The sequence below is a fragment of the Cetorhinus maximus genome, chromosome 21, assembly GCF_964194155.1.
Source record: "Cetorhinus maximus chromosome 21, sCetMax3.hap1.1, whole genome shotgun sequence".
NCBI classification, from domain to species: Eukaryota; Metazoa; Chordata; class Chondrichthyes; order Lamniformes; family Cetorhinidae; genus Cetorhinus; species Cetorhinus maximus.
The window spans coordinates 8,648,627-8,668,319 of NC_135899.1; the positions used below are offsets into that span (position 1 = coordinate 8,648,627).

The 19,693-nt window shown below is 49.1% G+C and overlaps 1 protein-coding gene across 1 annotated transcript in view; it reads left to right on the top strand.

Moving 5' to 3' along the window:
• LOC144695617 (tenascin-X-like) overlaps positions 1-17,632 on the top strand; it is a 205,783-nt gene extending 188,151 nt beyond the window's left edge. The window contains exons 27-37 of the mRNA XM_078566513.1: positions 2,427-2,549; positions 3,880-4,023; positions 5,354-5,473; positions 6,860-7,003; positions 7,172-7,302; positions 8,990-9,122; positions 11,550-11,701; positions 13,300-13,396; positions 13,985-14,146; positions 15,734-15,897; positions 17,030-17,632. Coding sequence (XP_078422639.1) covers positions 2,427-2,549; positions 3,880-4,023; positions 5,354-5,473; positions 6,860-7,003; positions 7,172-7,302; positions 8,990-9,122; positions 11,550-11,701; positions 13,300-13,396; positions 13,985-14,146; positions 15,734-15,897; positions 17,030-17,131 — 1,472 coding nt within the window. The 3' untranslated portion in view covers positions 17,132-17,632. The remainder of the gene's footprint in view (positions 1-2,426; positions 2,550-3,879; positions 4,024-5,353; positions 5,474-6,859; positions 7,004-7,171; positions 7,303-8,989; positions 9,123-11,549; positions 11,702-13,299; positions 13,397-13,984; positions 14,147-15,733; positions 15,898-17,029) is intronic.
• Positions 17,633-19,693: the final 2,061 nt, after the last annotated feature.

Sequence of the window (19,693 nt, forward strand, 5' to 3'; positions counted from 1 at the left end):
CGGCCTAGGGTCAGGCTTTATCTCTGTTTCCTGAATCACCCAGGGCCTGAATAGCATGCTGATATTTAGCCATGTGCTGCGTGGATGAAAATCTGAAACCTAAAGAGAAAATGCTGGGAATGTTCAGCAGGCCAGGCAGCAACTGCTGATGAAGGGATAAACCAATTAAAGAGAGTCATAAAGCACAGGAGGAGCCCGTTGGGCGCATCGTGTCTGTGTTGGCTCTTGGTACACGTGTCCCTCCCACAAGTGCTCCCTGACCCGCTGGACATTTCTAGCATGTTCTGCTCTTGTTTACCACCATCATCTAACGGTAATTGTTTGGCAGGAGGATGGTGCAGTTGGCTTTGAATTCCATCACCTCAAAACACTGAGGCAATGCTGGGCTGTTGCAAAGATAGTACTGAGGGAGCGTTGCACTGTCAGAGGGTCAGTATTGAGGGAGTGCTGCACTGTCTGAGGGTCAGTACTGAGGGAGTGCTGCACTGTCAGAAGGTCAGTACAGAGGGAGTGCTGCACTGTCAGAGGGTCAGTACTGAAGGAGTGCTGCACTATCAGAGGGTCAGTACTGAGGGAGAGTTGCACTGTCAGAGGGTCAGTACTGAGGGAGAGCTGCACTGTCAGAGGGTCAGTACTGAGGGAGTGCTGCACTGTCAGAAGGACAGTACTGAGGGAGTGCTGCACTGTCAGAAGGACAGTACTGAGGGAATGCTGCACTGTCAGAAGGACAGTACTGAGGGAGTGCTGCACTGTAAGAGGGACAGTACTGAGGGAGTGCTGCCATATCAAAGGTCAGTACTTTTTGTATTTTAATTTTTTTATTCATTTGCGGAATGTGGGCTTCGCTGGCTAAGCCAGCATTTATTGCCCATCCCTAGTTGCCCTTGAGAAGGTGGTGGTGAGCTGCCTTCTTGAACCGCTGCGGTCCATGTGGTGTAGGTACACCCACAGTGCTGTTAGGGAGGGAGTGCCAGGATTTGACCCATCGAAGGAACGGTAATATATTTCCAAGTCAGGATGGTGAGTGGCTTGGAGGGGAACTTCCAGGTGGTGGTGTTCCCATGTGTCTGCTGCCCATGTCCTTCTAGATGGTACTGTTTGTGGGTTTGGAAGGTACTTTCTAAGGAGCCTTGGTGAATTCCTGCAGTGCATCTTGTAGATGGTACACACTGCTGCTACTATGCGTCGGTGGTGGAGGGAGTGAACGTTTGTGGATATGGTGCCAGTCAAGCAGACTACTTTGTCCTGGGTGGTGTCGAGCTTCTTGAGTGTTGTGGGAGCTGCACTCATCCAGGCAAGTGGGGAGTATTCCATCACACTCCTGACTTGTGCCTTGTAGATGATGGACTGAGGGAGTGCTGCACTGTCAGAGGGACAGTACTGAGGGAGTGCTACACTGTCAGTGGGGTAAAACTGAGGGAGTGCTGCACTGTCAGAGGGTCGGCACTGAGGGAGTGCTGCAATGTCAGAGGGGTAGCACTGAGGTAGGACTGAACTGTTGCAAGGACAGTTTTGAGGGAATGCTGCACTGTCAGAGGGTCAATCCAGGAAAATGAGCAGAGCTGGGAGTTCAGGGATTGGGATGAATATCACACGGCATGATTCCAGGCTCAATGTTTAGAGATCCTGGGAATCCCTCTCACTCCAGTTCTCTGCATTCAGCCCAGTTTCCTTGTCCTGCCTTTCTTGTTGGTTTTAACCCCTTTCCCTCCCCTTCCCCGTGGCTCCTTGTTGTCTTGGAGTCCACCAGCTCTGCTCCCCGCTCCCTCCACCAGAGGATCTTACTCCCCCCACCCCCCCCCCCCATCATATCATTCATCGGCCAAGCTGTGAGCTGGATATTCGACCTTTTGGAGGGGGAAATCACAGCTGGAACCGACCCTGTCTTCAACCAGTGGATAAAACAGCTGGAAAGTTGTAAGTCTGCCCCTGGTTTCCCCCTGCCTCTGATAACATTGTCCCGTGTTCTCACCTTCACTTCAGGCCCATCACGCCAACAGGAAAATGGCGCCTCTCCGCAAAGCACCCTGGGTAAGTTGTTGCATGTCCCATGATGTCCTTCTCCTGCCTCCATTGAAATGAGCCGCTGGGTTGCCAAGGGACGGCTGTGGTGAGCTGGCGCCTTTTGTCGACGCGCGCGGAAAGGCCTTTGTGAAGCGACACGGATAGGTGGTTGCCATTGGTCACATGGGCAGCCAATAGGGCTGGAGGTCGCTGCCTCAGGATTTGAGGGGCCGTTTTCCTTTACTTCAAACAAACGACGGTTAAAGACTCAGCTCCAGGATTGTTCATTCCTGCCCCTCCCCGCTCCAAGCTGCTTCCATCGCTGTTCGTCTGGTCCTCCCCGCCCAACCCACCACACACCCAGGGAAAGTTTGAGTGAATCCCGCTGGGAATGTCATTTTCCTTTTATTTTTAAATTCCAGCTCGAGAGAGTCGGAGCAGACTGAGGTTCATAGACCTCAGAGACACCTCAGTCACCGTCCACTGGGCAGCACCTTCAGCTCCTGTCAAGACCTTCAAGATCTTCTATGTCCCGACTAAACAAGGTGAGGCCATGGGCAGAATGTTACGTTTCCCCCGGCAGCAGGTTTGTTTGTGGGTGGGGAGGGGTGAGCATAAAATTCAGCGGGTGGGCTCCCAGATGGGTTCCCGCCCGCGCGTGGGCTCCCAGATGGGTTCCCGCCCACCCCCACATCTCAGCAATTTTACACTGGGACAGGCGAGGCCTCGGCCGACCGGTCCACCCTCCCTCTCTATGGAATTCATTGCCACAGAAGGCTGTGGAGGCCAGGTCATTGAGTGTATTTAAGACCGAGATAGACAGGTTCTTGATTGGTAAGGGGATCAAAGGTTACGCGGAGAAGGCGGGAGAATGGGGTCGAGAAACTTATCAGCCATGATTGAATGGTGGAGCAGATTCGATGGGCCGAATGGCCTAATTTCTGCTCCTATGTCTTATGGTCTTATGTCCAATTGAGGCCTCGGCTGGCCGGTCCGCCCTCCCTTTGTCCAATTATTAACCACTTAAGGACCGTTTCCTGCCCAGCCTCAATTTTCCGGCTGGCGGGAGGAGTTCTGGGATATGGGGGGAGGTCAGGAAACAAATTGGGTTCAGGCTTCTGGCGAGGAGGGCGGGGGTGCACCTCCGTCAGCAGACCCCCTTTAGCATTGAGCGCTCCCACCCTACCCTTAACGTCTGGTAACCACAGGACCTCCCTTCCCTTCCCCAACCCATCCTCCCTGCCAACAACCCAATCCCCCTTTGTCCACCCGCCCCCTCACAGCCCCCAAGCCTCCCCACCCTGAGACCACCAAATCTTACCTGGTCCTGGACGCCCGGGACTCGGGCCCTGCGGATTGCTTGCAGCCGCTGTCCTGACCGCTGCAGGGGCCAGAGAGCTGCCGGCCAATCAGACTGACCGGCAGCTCTCGTAAGGCATTGTCCCCGGAGTGTGACATCACTGCGGGGCAGGCATTGTCCCCGCCGACTCTTCAGATGGAGGGAAGGGAAACCCCTTTTAGCCATGATAAAAATCCCAGGCCCACGGTGGTCAGGCCAGGCCCTGCAATCAGTAACCAGCATTTGGTGTGTGTTTGTGCCACAGGAGGCGTGGGAATGTGTCAAAACCATCCAGTCAATCGACTGCTGAGAGGTTCAGGAAGTGACCTTTTACCCTCCCCCTCAGTGTGCCACGACCTTGAACCCTTTATCAGCAAAATATAACCCCAATGCACTGCACCTTGCTCCCCTTCAACCCCTAGTGCTGTGTGTGGCGGCGAATCTTAACCCTTCATACACCAATCCTCGGTAATCTTTAACCCCAGTGCGTCAGCAAACTTTAACCTCCCCACCCCTGGTCGTTGTTCTTGTTGCAGGTACACCGAAGAGTGCGATAATAGATGGCGGGAAAACCAACATCACCCTGAAAGGCCTGCTCCCAGATACCCAGTATGAGATCAACCTGGTGGCTGTGCAAGGGGCCATCGAAAGCCCCCCCATCCTGGACCACTTCACAACTGGTGAGTGAGGGATGGAAGGAGGGGTGTGAGGAGTGAGAGCATGAGCGGGGGGGTTTGGGAATATTGGACTTTGCACTCCAGCCCCTGGGAGATTACTGAGGGGCTCGTGTTTATCTATCCCGCGTGACCCTTCAACTCTAACCTCATAATCCACCCCTCATCCCTCTCCCACCAAACCAAAATCTGCTTACCCCAATCCCATTCCCCTCCCAGCACCCCCATTTCCCTCCAACATTTCACACATCCTACTCTATTTCTCTACAACAGTGCAGCACTCCCTCAGTACCGACCCTCCGACGGTGCAGCACTCCCTCAGTACCGATCCTCCGACGGTGCAGCACTCCCTCAGTACCGACCCTCCGACGGTGCAGCACTCCCTCAGTACCGACCGTCCGACGGTGCAGCACTCCCTCAGTACCGACCCTCCGACGGTGCAGCACTCCCTCAGTACCGACCCTCCCCCATCCTCCCTATAGGACTCCCAACACCCCCGTCCCAACATCCCTACCCTGCACTGCCCCTAAACCCTGACTACCCCTCCAAGCCTGACCCAATTTCCCCCGGCTCGACTGAAGGCCTCAGGAGCACGGTACACCACACAGTCCCCATCCGGCCCGCCTCGGAAGGGCGGGCAAGACGAAATCTAAAAGATTACAAGGTAAGGAAGTAGGAGTGGAGCGGCAGTCCAAGTCTAATTGCCGCTCCGCGGGTAAAGGCCTCCATCAGGTCAGCACCTCAGCCTCCTTTTCTAGAGGAAAGAGACCCAGCATGTTGGGTTTTTCCTGATAGTTTTAACCTCTCAAGTCAGGTAGAAACCTATTCTGCACCTTCTCCGATCTTTCTACACCCTTAGTTGAAGCAATTGTGAGTAACTGTACATATATATATATTGGATTTGAAGTGAAGTGATTTTCAGGCATTACTGGGAAATATACTTTTTAAAGAAGTATTCAAGAATTCTTTGGAATTCTCTCCATCAGGGAGTCTGTGGAAGCTCAGATATTGAGTATGTTCATGACAGGGATTGATAGGTTTCCAGACACTGATGACATCAGGGGATATAGGGATAGTGTGGGAGACGATCAGGCATGACCTAAATTAGTGGCGTAGCAGGTTCAAGGGGCTGAATGGTGTACCCATGTTCCTATGTTATAAAATGGAGTGACTCATGAATGTTAAACACACTAATAGAGATTGGGAGTTAGAGTTTTGATGATATCACTGAAGAGAGCATTGGAAGTATAATTAGTAGGACTGAACTGAATAAACAGAAGGTCCTGTCTATTATTGTGTCATGTAAAGTAATCTCGACTTTCTGATGTTTATTCAGCCCCAGACGCTCCATCTGACCTGAAAGCTGCTAATGTCTCGGACACTATGGCCCTCCTTGTCTGGAGACCTGCGATTGCACCAATCAATCACTATGTCATCACTTACAGTGGCCAAAATGGTGAGTGACACAGGTCAGCGAGTGCTGCAACAGCCAACACAGGGGCAAAACTCTCCCCATATTCCCAAACCCAACAAAGGGGCAAAACTCTCTCCATATCCTCAAACCCAACACAGGGGCAAAACTCTCCCCATATCCCCAAACCCAACACAGGGGCAAAACTCTCCCCATACCCCCAAACCCAACACAGGGGCAAAACTCTCCCCATATCCCCAAACCCAACACAGGGGCAAAACTCTCCCCAAACCCAACACAGGGGCAAAACTCTCCCCATATCCCCAAACCCAACACAGGGGCAAAACTCTCCCCATGTCCCCAAACCCAACACGGGCAAAACTCTCCCCATATCCCCAAACCCAATACAGGGGCAAAACTCTCACCATATTGCCAAATCTAACTTAGGGGAAAAACTCTGAATATCCCCAGGCCAGCCCCCTGAATTTCCTGTTAATGGAGACTCTTTATAACCAGGCCCAGACACTCCAATCCCAGAGTGTCCCTTTATAATAATTCCAGGATACATTATGCTGAATTTTACATGCCCTGGCAGGTGTGTTGGTGGTGGGGGGAGGGCATGTCTAATTGCTAGGTGCCAAACCAACCACCTTCCTACCCACCCCTGAGCTCTCCCCCATAATATACGGGATGGATGAGCACTGAACTTGGCAGCCTGCCTGCCATATTTAAATGAATGATCAAGGGTCAATTCGGCTTGTTATTAAGCCAATTGATGGTGATAATACGTGCACACAGTGGTGTAGGCAGGCGGGAGTGGGAAGCTGATTTTTTAAAAATCAAACGTGAAGGAAGTGGGGGGGGGTCACCCTTCGGAGGCTGCCCTTTGCCAATCGTGGGCAGCCCCCCCTTAAGTCGAACCCCCTTTTCCTTCTTTTCTACCTGCTGCGTCCCTCATACCCAGCTACTGACCCCCACCCCCGCTCCCATCCCGAACCTGCCCAAACCCTCCCAGCCCAAAACCCTGGACCTACCTGCTCCGGGGATCCATGGCCCTCGATCGCCTCCTTCTCCTGCAGTCCCGGCAGCTGCCACTGGTGCTGCCAGGAATGATGGAGCTGCCGACCAATCAGATTGGCTGGCAGCTCCAGAGGGGTGAGGCTTCCCCCCCTAATGAAGGCTGTAAGTTGCAATTGGCCCTCATTAATCAGCCCTGTAGCGCTTTATGGCCTGTGCGGAGCATGTTAGCTCCACAACGACGTTCCTTCTGGGGCGAGAGTGGAGGGACGGCAGGGTGGTCTGCCCTTCCCCCACCTGTATTATTCAGCCCACTGTGTGTGCCGAAGGAATTAACCACTTTTCCCTTTGGCTCGGGAATGCTAACAGAATCTTAATATTTTATACCACAATTTTCCCTCTTGTTTCTCCCAGTTCCCACTGTGAGCAAGAATGTGCCAGGTAACACCGCAGAACTGCAGCTCACTGGTCTCAATATGAACACTGAGTACAAAGCAGAGATCCACAGTGTCAAGGGAGACAGGAAGAGCCCAAGGATCAGTACCAGCTTTGTCACTGGTGAGTAATTGAGCGAGCACTGCAGCAAGTGCAGGCTGCACAATGAAGAGCAGGCGTTCGTTCCACATCCCATGATTCTCTTTTACAGGCTCCTCCAGGACCTGTTAAATCGTTTGGGCCGCCCTGAGCTGGTGAGAGGCTCTAACTATGTAATGCTTCTCTCCCCAGGGTCTGACTTGCCGAGGGACCTCACGGTGCGTGACATCTCGTCAACTGAAGGCCTGGTCTCATGGAAGAGCCCAAGAAGCCCAGTGACTGGATACCTCCTTGTGTACGAGACTAAAGGGAGTGAGGCTCAGGTATCCGTCCGCAATCAGGAAACCCGTCAGGGAAAGTGACACATTCCAGTCTGAGGAGCCAATGGGAAGGGGCTTTCTGACAATGCATAATGTGGATCCCGAAGCAGCAACATTGTGAATGGGGGAGACCCCATTGCACACATCCCACTGAGTATCCACAGGGTCACTAAGATCAACTTCTTCCAACTTTGTAACATCTCCCATCCCCACTCCTGACTCAGCTCACTTGCTGTTGAAACCCTCAACCCTGTCCTTGTTACCTCTAGGCTCGACTGTTGCAATGTTCTCCCTATTGGCTTCTCATCCTCTAACCTCCGTAAACATGAGCTCATCCAAAACTCTGCTGCCCACGCACCGAGCCCCGTTCACCCATCATCTCCTGTACTCAATGACCTACATTGGCTCCAAGACAAGTCATGTCTTAATTTTAAAATTCTCATCCTTGTTTTCAAATCCCTCCATGGCCTTGCTCTTCCCTATCTCTGTAATCCCCTCTGTACTTTTCCAATTCCGACCTCTTGAGCTTCCTCAGCCTATTGCTCTATTACTGGTGGCCAGGCCTTCAGTTGTCTATGGGCCCCAGGCTCTGGAATTCCTTCTCTGAACCTCCCCTAAGACATTCCTTTAAAACCTACCTCTTTGACCAAGCTTTTAGTCATCTGACTTAACATCTTATGTGGCTTGGCGTCAAATTTTTCCTAATTTGCGTTCCTCTGAAGTGTCATGGGACATTTTACTATGTTGAAGGGCAGTATATAAATACAAGTTGTTGGTATTGTTGAGTGAACCTTCCAAATACAAGCAGGAGGAGTCCAGCCTGTCTATCAGGACTGAACAATTCTCCGATGGTTAGAGCGTCATAACCAGGTACATCTCACCACTGCCTGCCACCAACTCCCCCGTCAACCGTGCAGTTCATGTTGCTAGCCAACAGTTTTGAAGATTATGGGGTGATCTGACTGAAGTCTTTAAGTTTAGTTGTTTGGTAGTACAGAACTTGAGTATTGCTGAAAAATGAGACATGCTATCAAAGCTTTTCATCTTGCAATCATCAGGACAGCTATGCAAGAAATTACCAAGAGTAACAGCGGAACAACAATTTATATTGCATGAGAAGAGGGTCCAGATTGGTTGGTAAGTTGGCACTGGTTGGTGGAGGCGTTGCCATAGAGAATGCAGCACGGAACAGTTAACTGCCCAGCTTTGTCCAAATTCTAACCAGGCACATCGACTCTGATTGTTCAAGGCATTGCACTGGGGAAAGAACTAGGGGATGACTGTTTCCTAAGCATTTGTTTAGTTGGAAAAGGCGCAAAGTGTGGACATGTCCCTTCTGTCTTGCGAGCTGACTTGATGAGTGCAAGATGAAAAGCTTTGATAGCATGTCTCTTTTTTTTCAGCAATACTCTTTAATTTTATTCAAGGATTTGATAGGGGAAACGGAGAGAAACTATTTCCTTCGGTGGAGAGCCCAGAACAAGGGGGCAGAATATTAAAATTAGAACCAGGCCATTCAGGGGTGACGCCAAGAATAACTTATTCACACAAAGGGGAGTGTAAATAATTAACTCTCTTCCCTCAACTTCTCATCATCTTCCTGTGAAAGCACAGACTGGTGATATAAATTCCACGGGATCTTTCCTCCTCGCTTTCTAACCCCGCCCCTCGACCTTCCATCTCTCCACAGCGAGTGAAGCTGGACCCCGTGGCAACGAGCCACAGACTGCGCCAGCTTCTGCCCAGCACCAGGTACACGGTGAGGCTGCACGCTTTGCGGGACAGTGAGCGGATGGCTGCCATTACTGCATACTTCAGCACAGGTATGTGTTTGTGCATTGAGCATTTCTGGAACACCCCTCCCCTCCCCTCCCTCCTCCCCCACACGCCATTAAGCCCTGGTGTTGTGACGCGACAGATGATGTGTGCCAGGCTGATCAAACCCACGAGGGAAACTTGATCACGCAGTCACAACTATTTTGCAATTTGTATTTTATTTCGAGGTAAGTGCACTGAATTCAGTAGTAATAAGTCCACCAAGAGGCTAGAGATTTTTTTACAAAACTAAATTAAACATTTATTAACAAAAGAAAAGATTTCAAGCACGTACATAGGTCTACAAATTGCTACCATAAGAACTCCCAAAACCCCTAATTAATCTGACTTTCAGTTACACCCCTATTGAGGCAACAGTAAATTTTTTAAAAAAGATTTTAAATAGATTCCAGCCAGTTAACCCAATACCCTGGACAGTAGAATTCAAAGTGGCTTTTCCCAGCTTCGGTTTCTGTAGACAGCAGCTTAATGCACAAATGCTGGAGGCTTTTCACACCTCTGGTAGATCTTACAAAGCCTTCCCTGACACATTACTCATTCTACTTTATACATGTTTCTCCTTTTTAATGCAAATTTTGTTGTTCCCATATGTCTTTGGAACTTTACCTTTCTCATAATATAAATCTATTTATGGTGCTAATGTTATCAGTAACCCTTGAGAAAAACAAACACACTGCTTGGCCTAGCTTCTCTGGCTAGGTATAATATCCTACCATCTCTTTGAAATTCACACTGCCCTGATTTATCGACAGATGCAAATTCTCCTCACCTCAGCCATGTTTATGTATTTAGCATTTCAAACCTAGCTTCTTTTGGTAAGTCAAAGCCTCCAGACCAGCTGTCTCCAATTCAATTAAATCTATCTCTCTCACTCACACACACATACAAAGACACACACACCATAGAGACACACACACATGCACATACATGCACACACATAGACACACACACAGATACACACGCACCATAGACACAGACACGCACACACCCCACCCCACCCCACCCCCCCAACAGAGAGAGAGAGAAACTATCCAAATCCCACTATTAACCTACTTTTACAATAAATCACAACAATATTATGAGAGTTATTACACTTTCGTGACATCCAGGACATGGGCATTGCTGGCAATGCTGATATTTATGAACATACTAGGAGCCATTCTGCTCCTTGAGCCTCCTTCGCCATTCAATAAGATCATGGCTGATTTAATTGTAACCTCAACCCCACAATCCTGACTATCGCCGAAAGCCTTTCACCCCCCTTGGTTATTAAGAAACTATCTACCTCTTCCTTAAAAATATTCAAAGACTCTGCTTCCACTGCCTCTTGAGGAAGAGAGTTCCAAAGACTCACCACTCAGAGAAAAAAATTCTCCTCATCTCTGTCTTATATGAGTGACACATTATTTTTAAAGTGACCTCTAGTTCTAGATTCTCCCACCAGAGGAAACATCCTCTCCACAACCACCCTGTCAAGACCCCTCAGGATCTTACATGTTTCAATCAAGTCACCTCTTACTCTTCTAAACTCCAGTGGACACACGCCCAGCCTGTCCAACCTTTCCTCATAAGACAACCTGCCCATTCCAGGTATTAGTCTGGTAAACCTTCTCTGAACTGCTTCCAATGCATTTACATCCTTCCCTTAAACAAGGAGACCATTACTGCACACAGTACTCCAGATGTGGTCTCACCAGTGCCCTGTACAGCTGAAGCATAACCTCCCTACTTTTTATTGCCCATTCCCACCTTGTACAGAGGTGATGGTGCCAGTGTTGAGTTTGAGACCACCCAGTGACTTGCTGTAGTCTGTTTCTGAGGCTAGTTAAAAGTCAGATATCTTTGGGGTGTGTGTCTGGAGTCACACACAGACACAAACTGGGTAAGGCTGGCACATTCCCCAGCGTAAGAAGACATTGGTGAAACAGTTGGGATTTTTAACACTAATTCAGCAGCTTCAGGGTCATTTTCTGTTCTGATGAAGTGTCATTCGGACTCGAAACGTTAACTGTATTCCTCTCTGCAGATGCTGTCAGACCTGCTGAGTTTTTCCAGGTATTTTTGTTTTTGTTTTTTCATTTTTACTGAGACCAGCTTTCAACGACGAGTCTTTTCTTCAACTGAACTCCAGTGGGATTCGGAATTTCTTTCTCTGGATTATTATTTTGAATCTCGGGTCTAGCAGCAGATCCACTACTCCACGCACTGTACCCACAGTACCTTTAGTTGCAGTTTTTACTCTGACTGCTTCACACCCCTCAGAAGGGAGAGCCATAAGATTGGCATTTCCGCCCCACTCCCTGTTTCTGACTTGGCGCACCAGCAATTTCCCTCATGAGCACGCCCATGCACTCTCCAGGATCTTGTACACTGGCATCCACCCTCCCTCTCTCTCTCTTTGATTCTTCCCGTAGTCGGTGCCCACATCCCATTTCCGAAGGATTGCGGAGAGGAACGCAGCAACGGAAGGGCAGAGTCAAGCGTCGTCACCCTCTACCTGAATGGGAATAAAGATAAGCCCATCAAAGCTTATTGCGACATGAGCACCAATGGCGGAGGCTGGATGGTAAGCACGATACCCGCAGAGTCAGAGCCACTGACCCCCGGATCGCAATTACCCTCGGAATTGTTCTTGCGATTACCATGGGATTGTGTTCAGAATTTGGGATTGTCTTCGGAATTGCTCCCGGATTATCCCCAGGATTGTCCTTGGGATTAGGGATTTCCCTAGGATCACTCGCAGGATTGTCCTCGGGATTGGGATAGCCCTCAGGATTGCCCTCGGAATTTGGATTTTCCCTGGTATTATCCACAGTATTTTCCTAGGGATTTGGAAATGTCCTCTGAATTCCGGATTGTCCTCAGGATTGCCTGGGATTACCTTCGGGAATTGAAGATTAATCTCCTGGACATGACTCCCTGCAACAACCAGGAGAGAGCTTATTAGGGGTATTAAAAGAAAAACAAAGTGGGGTATTATTATTTTGCATTTCTTTGACCATTTCCACTATAGGTATAAAAATTATTGGAGATGGCAGAAGGAAAGCTATTTGATTGGATGAGGCTGATGGTGATGTGATTAAATCTCCCAGGATGACAGTCAGTTGGAGTTGGTGACACAGTCAGGGTTCATGGGTGGGGTTAAGGTAGACTCGAGTGTTAGAGGCCCAGCTGCTAGAATCATGGGGAGGGCAACTCTTGGACATTAGGTCTTAGAATCAAACACCCATCATTCAAAGAGTTTAAATTTCACTCCCAAGGGGTCAGAGCCTGTGGTGTGGGGCCAGCGCCGAAAGACGGGGCCAGGGCCGGTGGTGCGGGGTCAGAGTTTAAACATGGGGTTAGGGCCAATGGTGCGGGGTCAGAGTTCAAACATGGGATTAGAGCCAATGGTGCGGGGCCAGAGTTTAAACGCAGGGTCAGAGTTTAAACATGGGGTTAGGGCCAATGGTGCAGGGTCAGAGCAAACGTGTTGGGTCAGGGATTAAGCACAGGGTCGGAGCCGATGATATGGAGTCAGAGTTTAAACACAGGGCCGGAGACGATGGTGCAGGGTCAGAGTTTAAACACAGGGTCAGAGACAATGGCGCATGGTCAGGGTTTAAACACAGGGTCAGAGCCAATGGTGCGGGGTCAGAGTTTAAGCATGGGGTCAGAGTTTTAAAATGGGGTCCAAGCCAATGGTGCAGGATCAGGGTTTAAACACAGGTTCAGAGCCAATGGTGCAGGGTCAGCGTTTAAACACGGGTTCAGAGCCAATGGTGCAGGGTCAGAGTTTAAACACAGGGTCAAAGCCAATGATGCAGGGACAGAGTTTAAACATGGGGTCAGAGCTGATGATGCAGGGTCAGAGTTTAAAAATGGAGTGGGAGCCAGTGGTGCATGGTCAGTGTTTAAACATAGGGTCAGGGATAATAGTGAGGGGTCAGAGATTAAACACAAGTTCAGAGCCGATGGTGCAGGGTCAGAGTTTAAACATGGTCAGAGCCGGTTTAAGCCACATCTGCATCCCAGCAGATTTTTTATTAATTACTCTGTCGATATTCCTGATCCTGTGACGATAGAATGAGCTCAGGACTTTTCCTCAGCTTGTCCTTCTGAATCTGCGGAGACAGGAGACCAGCTTCCAGGACTGATGATCATTTTCCTCTTTCCCTCCTCAAGGTTTTCCAGAGGAGAATGAATGGCAAAACCAACTTCATGAGGAACTGGAAGGCCTACGCGACTGGGTTCGGGGACCTGGCAGAGGAACACTGGCTGGGTAAGGACAGGTTCAGGGAGCTGGCTGGGTAAGGACAGGTTCAGGGAGCTGGCTGGGTAAGGACAGGTTCAGGGAGCTGGCTGGGTAGGGACAGGTTCAGGGAGCTGGCTGGGTAAGGACAGGTTCAGGGAGCTGGCTGGGTAAGGACAGGTTCAGGGAGCTGGCTGGGTAAGGACAGGTTCAGGGAGCTGGCTGGGTAAGGACAGGTTCAGGGAGCTGGCTGGGTAAGGACAGGTTCAGGTTGCTGGCTGGGTAAGGACAGGTTCAGGGAGCTGGCTGGGTAAGTCCACACTGTCTCAGCAGGAGTTGGTGACACCCCCTTTAGTCACCACAGAGTCTGGGGTGTGGCAGGTTTCAGGGGGGGAAAGTGGGGGTGGTGAAAGTGTGGGGGCACGGCTGTGGAGAGGGTTGGGGTGATGTGCGTGATAGTGTGTTGGTTGTAGGGAGTAGGTGAGCTGGGAGAGGGTGGGGGCGCAGGGGAGAGGGTGTGTTTTGGTGCAGCCGGTCTTTGCCACCCTGTCATTTTGGTTTATTGGGATTCAGTCCCTTGAGATCACTGGTTAATTCTGGATTCCTCCTACGCACTAGGTCTGGAATATCTCCACCAGATGACATCACAGCAACGTTACGAACTCCGTGTGGATCTGAGGAATGGTAATGAGTCGGCTTACGCTACCTACGATAACTTTGTGGTGGAGAGTCTGGCCCAGAAATACAAACTGAAAGTGGGAAAATATGCTGGAAATGCCGGTGAGTGAGACCTTCCAACACACCGAAGTAAACACCGCCAGCTCATTCTGCTACCTTGTACACCCGCTGACCCTCTTACCTCACCCTGACAACCTGTGCCAGACTGGGACAGGACTCCCCGACCCCCTGCTCCGGTCTGGGTCTGTGACCGAACTGCGATCAGGTCAATAAGGCACTCAGAGTGGCCTCAAGAGCTTCCTTAAACTGACTCGCTCATTGGGTTATGTTCACTTTTGCCCTCACTGTGTGTTAGACCACACTCATTATCCATTTCCATTCTATCATCAAATAAACTCGCTCCTCATTATCAGGCTCCAATATATCATTAAATAGACCCCCCTTCTTTTTAGCCCATTCTATCACATTCTGTACAGACCCTTCCATCGTCTTGGTCACCATTCCCTCTCTAACGTCTCCCGTCTGCCAATCTCTGTGCAATTTTACCCGTGTGACGTCCATGTGACATTGTCCATGTCTCCTTGTCCGGCACGTCGGAGTAGCCGGGTGATTGGGGGTAGCCAGGGAGAAGTCTGGCCTGATCTGAGGTGTAGTTGAGTGGTCAGGGGTGGCATGGTGATTGGGGGATGTTGGTTGTGGAGTTACTAAGTGTGAGACCATGTTTTAAACTGTCTAACATTTCTTGGGTAACGATCCAGGTAAGCACAGTGGGTAACGATCCAGGTAAGCACAGTGGGTAACGATCCAGGTAAGCACAGTGGATCTCTCCCAAGTCCCCAACTCTAACTCGGAGGCAGAGATATTTGTGCAGGGTCCTGGGGAGCAGGGCAATTACCCAGTTTAAACTTCTAGGGAAATTCCCATGCAAGTCCAAGCATCAGGACTTCCACAGGGTCCCGACACATATGATCGGAGACTGGAAGATTTGGCTCTTCGATAACCCTTATTACTGCCTTAGCATGACCGAAAACCCCATGACACACTTATGCTTCATTGCCCACTCTCTGCAGAATCACAGTTTCTACAGGAACCGAACCAAAATCACTCCCTGCTTCCACGTTTCTCCCCATTTTACTGTGTCGTAATGTCCAGTAACCGTCAAAAGGCACTTCTCTCAGTTTCCAGAAAATTTCCAATCAAATACCAGCAGTAAAGCCCATGTCAACAATTATTTCCCCCATCAGCCATGCTAGGCCCAATCTTCTGAATTCCTTAGATTGCCACAGGATGTGTATCTACAACCTGATGCCGTCTTCCCTCCCACATTCTGCCTGGTAGACCACAGAAAGGCTACACTCTCCTCTCTGCTAACCATACTAGCTGCAGCCTTTCATCTCTCTCTGAAACCTCTCTTTCTGTCCGAAATCAGAAAGTCTGCCCACAGTCAGTCCAGCTGCTCCTGCCTTTGTTTTCAGGCGTGAGAACTTTGCACTTTGTGCAGCAAATCTTGACTTGGGTCCACCTGTCCCATGGTAACTAGGCATCTAGCCTGTTGTCAGACAAGAGTTATACAACCTCCTCCCTACCTCCTTTAAATTAAAAATGACAGTTCAAAACATAACAATCCTATTGGAACAATCTCTTACACACATTCATACCACCTATAACTGAACCATGTGCTTTTCACAGGGAATTCTCTGTCCTATCATCACGGCAGTAGCTTCACCACCCTGGACTCAGACAATGACGAGGCTCTGACTAACTGCGCTGTGTCCTACCGAGGAGGCTGGTGGTACAAAAACTGTCACCGCATCAATCTCAATGGAGAATACGGAAACAACAGAGACCATCAGGTACAAGTCACTCACTCAATCTCACCCTGTCACTTACTTACTCCCTCTTACACTCTCATTTGTTCACACGCTCCCTGTCACTCTTCCTCACTCACTTTCACTTTCACTGACTCACTCTCACCACCTCTTGTTCACTCACTCTCTCACTCACTTTCACGCTGTCACTCATTCACTGACTCATTCACACTCCTGCTGTTTCTCACTCGCTTGTTCACTCTCTCTCACTCATTCACTCACCTATTCACTCTCACACTCATACTCATTTATTATAAAAGCAAAATACTGCGGATGCTGGAAATCTGAAACAAAAATAAAAATAGCTGGAAAAACTCAGCAGGTCTGACAGCATCTGCGAAGAGGAACACAGTTAACGTTTCGAGTCCGTATGACTCTTCATCAGAACTAAGGAAGTATAGAAATGTGGTGAAATATAAGCTGGTTGAGGGGGTGGGACAGGTAGAGCTGGATAGAGGGCCAGTGATAGTGGAGACAAAGGAGAGATTGCCAAAGATGTCATAGACAAAAGGACAAAGGGGTGTTGACGGTGGTAGGTTACCTAAAGGATATGCTACTGGTGACATCAAGGAAAGAAAGCAGAACGAGCAAGGGACAGATGGCCCTGGTGGGGGAGATCGAAATAGGCTAAAAGGTGGAGATGAAACAATGGATGGAAATATATTTAAAAATAATGGAAATAGGTGGGAAAAGAAAAATATATTTTAAAAATTATAAATTATTGGAAAAGGGGGGATCGGAAAGGGTGTGGGGATGGAGGAGAGAGTTCATGATCTAAAGTTGTTGAACTTGCATTTATTCACACTCACTTATTCACTGTCCCATTCTTACTCAATCTCTGTCACTCACCTCATTCACTCACTCTGGCACACACTCACTCTGTCACACACACTCACTCACCCTCACTTGAGCTCTCACTCTCGCTCATTCTCTCACTTGCTGGCTTGCTCACTCAGTCACTCAATCTCACTCATTCTCTCACTTACTCTCTCACTCTCTCTCACTTGCTTGCTCTCTCTCACTCAGCCCCTCCATTACACACTTGTTCAACTTGGGCTGTTACAATTTACTCAGAATAATGTGACCCTTCTTTACTGACTACCTTTCTCCTCCACAGGGTGTGAACTGGTACGGGTGGAAGGGATTTGAGTTCTCCATACCCTTCACTGAGATGAAGATGAGGCCTTATAACTTTGCCAGGGCTGTCAGGAAGGAGTGAGGACAAGTGGCACCCCCAAGGGTCACTTCTAAAGCTCGCAGCTAAATTCTTCCGCCTGGACTTTCCAATGTTACCGCGGTTACCATCAAGCCTGCAATTTTTTTGCCTACATTTCCATTCTGCCGGGATCTGGGCCCGTTAGCCTTTGACCCCATCAACAATACCAATGACACCACCACTGTATGCCCCTTCACTTGCCGGCCAGGCTTGGAATTGTGCGGTTTGAAAATTATTCCCCAAAAAGCTCATAGAATTAAGCAAATGTTGAAGGAATTGGAAGGACCTCAAACTCCAGGACTGTAGATGGCGCTGTTTTCTGATCACCAGCCTCTTATATTTCTGCTGCTTTATAGTATATGAGTGCTAAGGTCAATCTCTAATATCAGAAACTCCCCCAATGCATTTTAAGAGATTTAACTTGATGAACTTTGTTTGAAGTTATGATGTGTGTGTGTGTTTTTTTTCTGTAATTTTTAAATACATTTGATGTGCCTTTTCTAACTCCTGTTGTGTCCTGTTCATCTGCTTTGCTGTCTCCTTCCAACCTCATCCAATGAGATCGGAGGGTTTTCTTTTGGGGAGGCTATTAGGAGTCCTTCTATTCTTGACAATCTTTGAACTCAGCAGTGGAACATAAAATCATAAGAAATACGAGCAGGAGTAGGCCATTCGGCCCCTCGAGCCTGCTCCGCCACTCAATAAGATTATGGCTGATCTGATTGTGCCTTGGCTCCACTTTCCTGCCTGCACCCTATAACTTTTATCTCCCTAATTGTTGATCAAAAACCTGCCGAACACACTTGAATGTATTCAATGGTCCAGCCTCCACTGCTCTCTGGGGGAGAGAATTCCAAAGACTAACCATCCTCGGAGAGAAAAAATTCTCCTCATCTCCGAACGTTGATCTGAAAAATGGTTGGGGGAGGGGGCTTCCTGTCTCAGTGGGACTGTCGGACCCTGTGGGCCAATCATAAAACCGAGACCAAGCTTCTCTTCCCTTTAACTTGAGGCTCCTTGAGAGGGTGCAGAGGAGATCCACCAGAATAGTTTCAGGGATGTGGGGTTTTAGTTACAAGGTTAGGTTGGAAAGACTGGACTTGTCTCTCCTTGTAACAAAGGAGACTGGGGGGAGATGTGATAGAGCTGTACAAGATTATGCCAGACTTAGATAAGATAGACAAGGTGACACTACAAGGATTGGGAGACACAGATCTAAGATTTTGGGAACCAAATGCAGGGTGAATGTGAGGAGGAACCTTTTTTACAGCGTGACAGGTAATAACCTGGAACTCACTGCCCACAAGGGTGGTGGAAGCGGAAACAATCATTTCAAAAGGAAATTAGAACTTGAAGGAAGTAAATTTGCAGGGCTATGGGGATCGAGTGGCAGAGTGGGACAGACTGGGTTGCTTGGTGAGGAACTAGCATGGTCTTAATGGGCAAAATGGCCTCATCCTGTACCATAGATCACCCTCTGACTAACTGGGATGATGGACCCTTGAGAGGACTCCATGCATTCCCACATCATCATCGGAACTCCTTTATCTGGGATCATGGACCCATGTGGTATAGAGCTCTCCGTGTGGCGTCCTCTGTGTTCTGTCACCAGTTTGTCCTTTGAATGATTGTGTTTGTGTGTGTGTTGCACTGCAGCCATGGAAGCAGCTCACGTTGCTCAGCATAGGCTACATCCCACACCACTACACCGCTTTGGTTACGCCCCACTCTGCTTAGTCACTCTCTGCTAAACCAAATTCTGCTACATCAAGCTCTACTAAGTCGCGCATCAGACAAGGCTTACGATCAGGCTGCAAAGCTCTACGAGGCCATTTCCCACATGAAAGGCGCTATGCAAAAGCAAGTCATATATAACATTCACAGCCTATTTCAACTGAGAATAGCTATCACTCCTTTATGAACATAGGAGCATTAAGAGATCACTCAGCCCCTCAAGTGTGTTCCAGCATTCATGTCGCCCTGTATCTTAACTACATTCACCTTCAGTAACCCCAAATACCCTTACCCAAGGACAAGATCTATCGATCGCAGCTTTAAAATGTTAAATTGACCCCCCAGCCTCAACAGCTATTTTGGTGGGGAAAGAATTCCAGATTCTCACGACCATTTTTTTTCCTGCCATCCGCCCCCTGCCTCCCAATCATAACGAGCTTCAATCCTCTAATGGTCTCCCCCTCGCATAGAGAAGGTGGACGGTCCATAATGTGAGCACACCCCCTATGATCTGGTGAAGCCTCCAGAAGCTGTGGTATTCTATTAGACTGACCACGTGGTACTTGTGCTACAAGGTTCATCTAAGTTGTGAGCGATCGCGGAAGGTTGGAGATGGGTGAGGGGTGGTCTCATGTTGTGTGTCCTGTGTCGGGTATCCCACGTGGTCAGTTCAGATCGGCATAGTCACTCAGGTGAAAACATTCACTCCCACTCCCCAGCAATGGACGGGTCACTGAAACCGTCCCAAACAGGTTTGGATGGGGCAAAGTTCTTGCATTGTCCCAAAGCATGAATTGAATTGGATACAAGTGTCCAGTTGGTTCCCGAGTG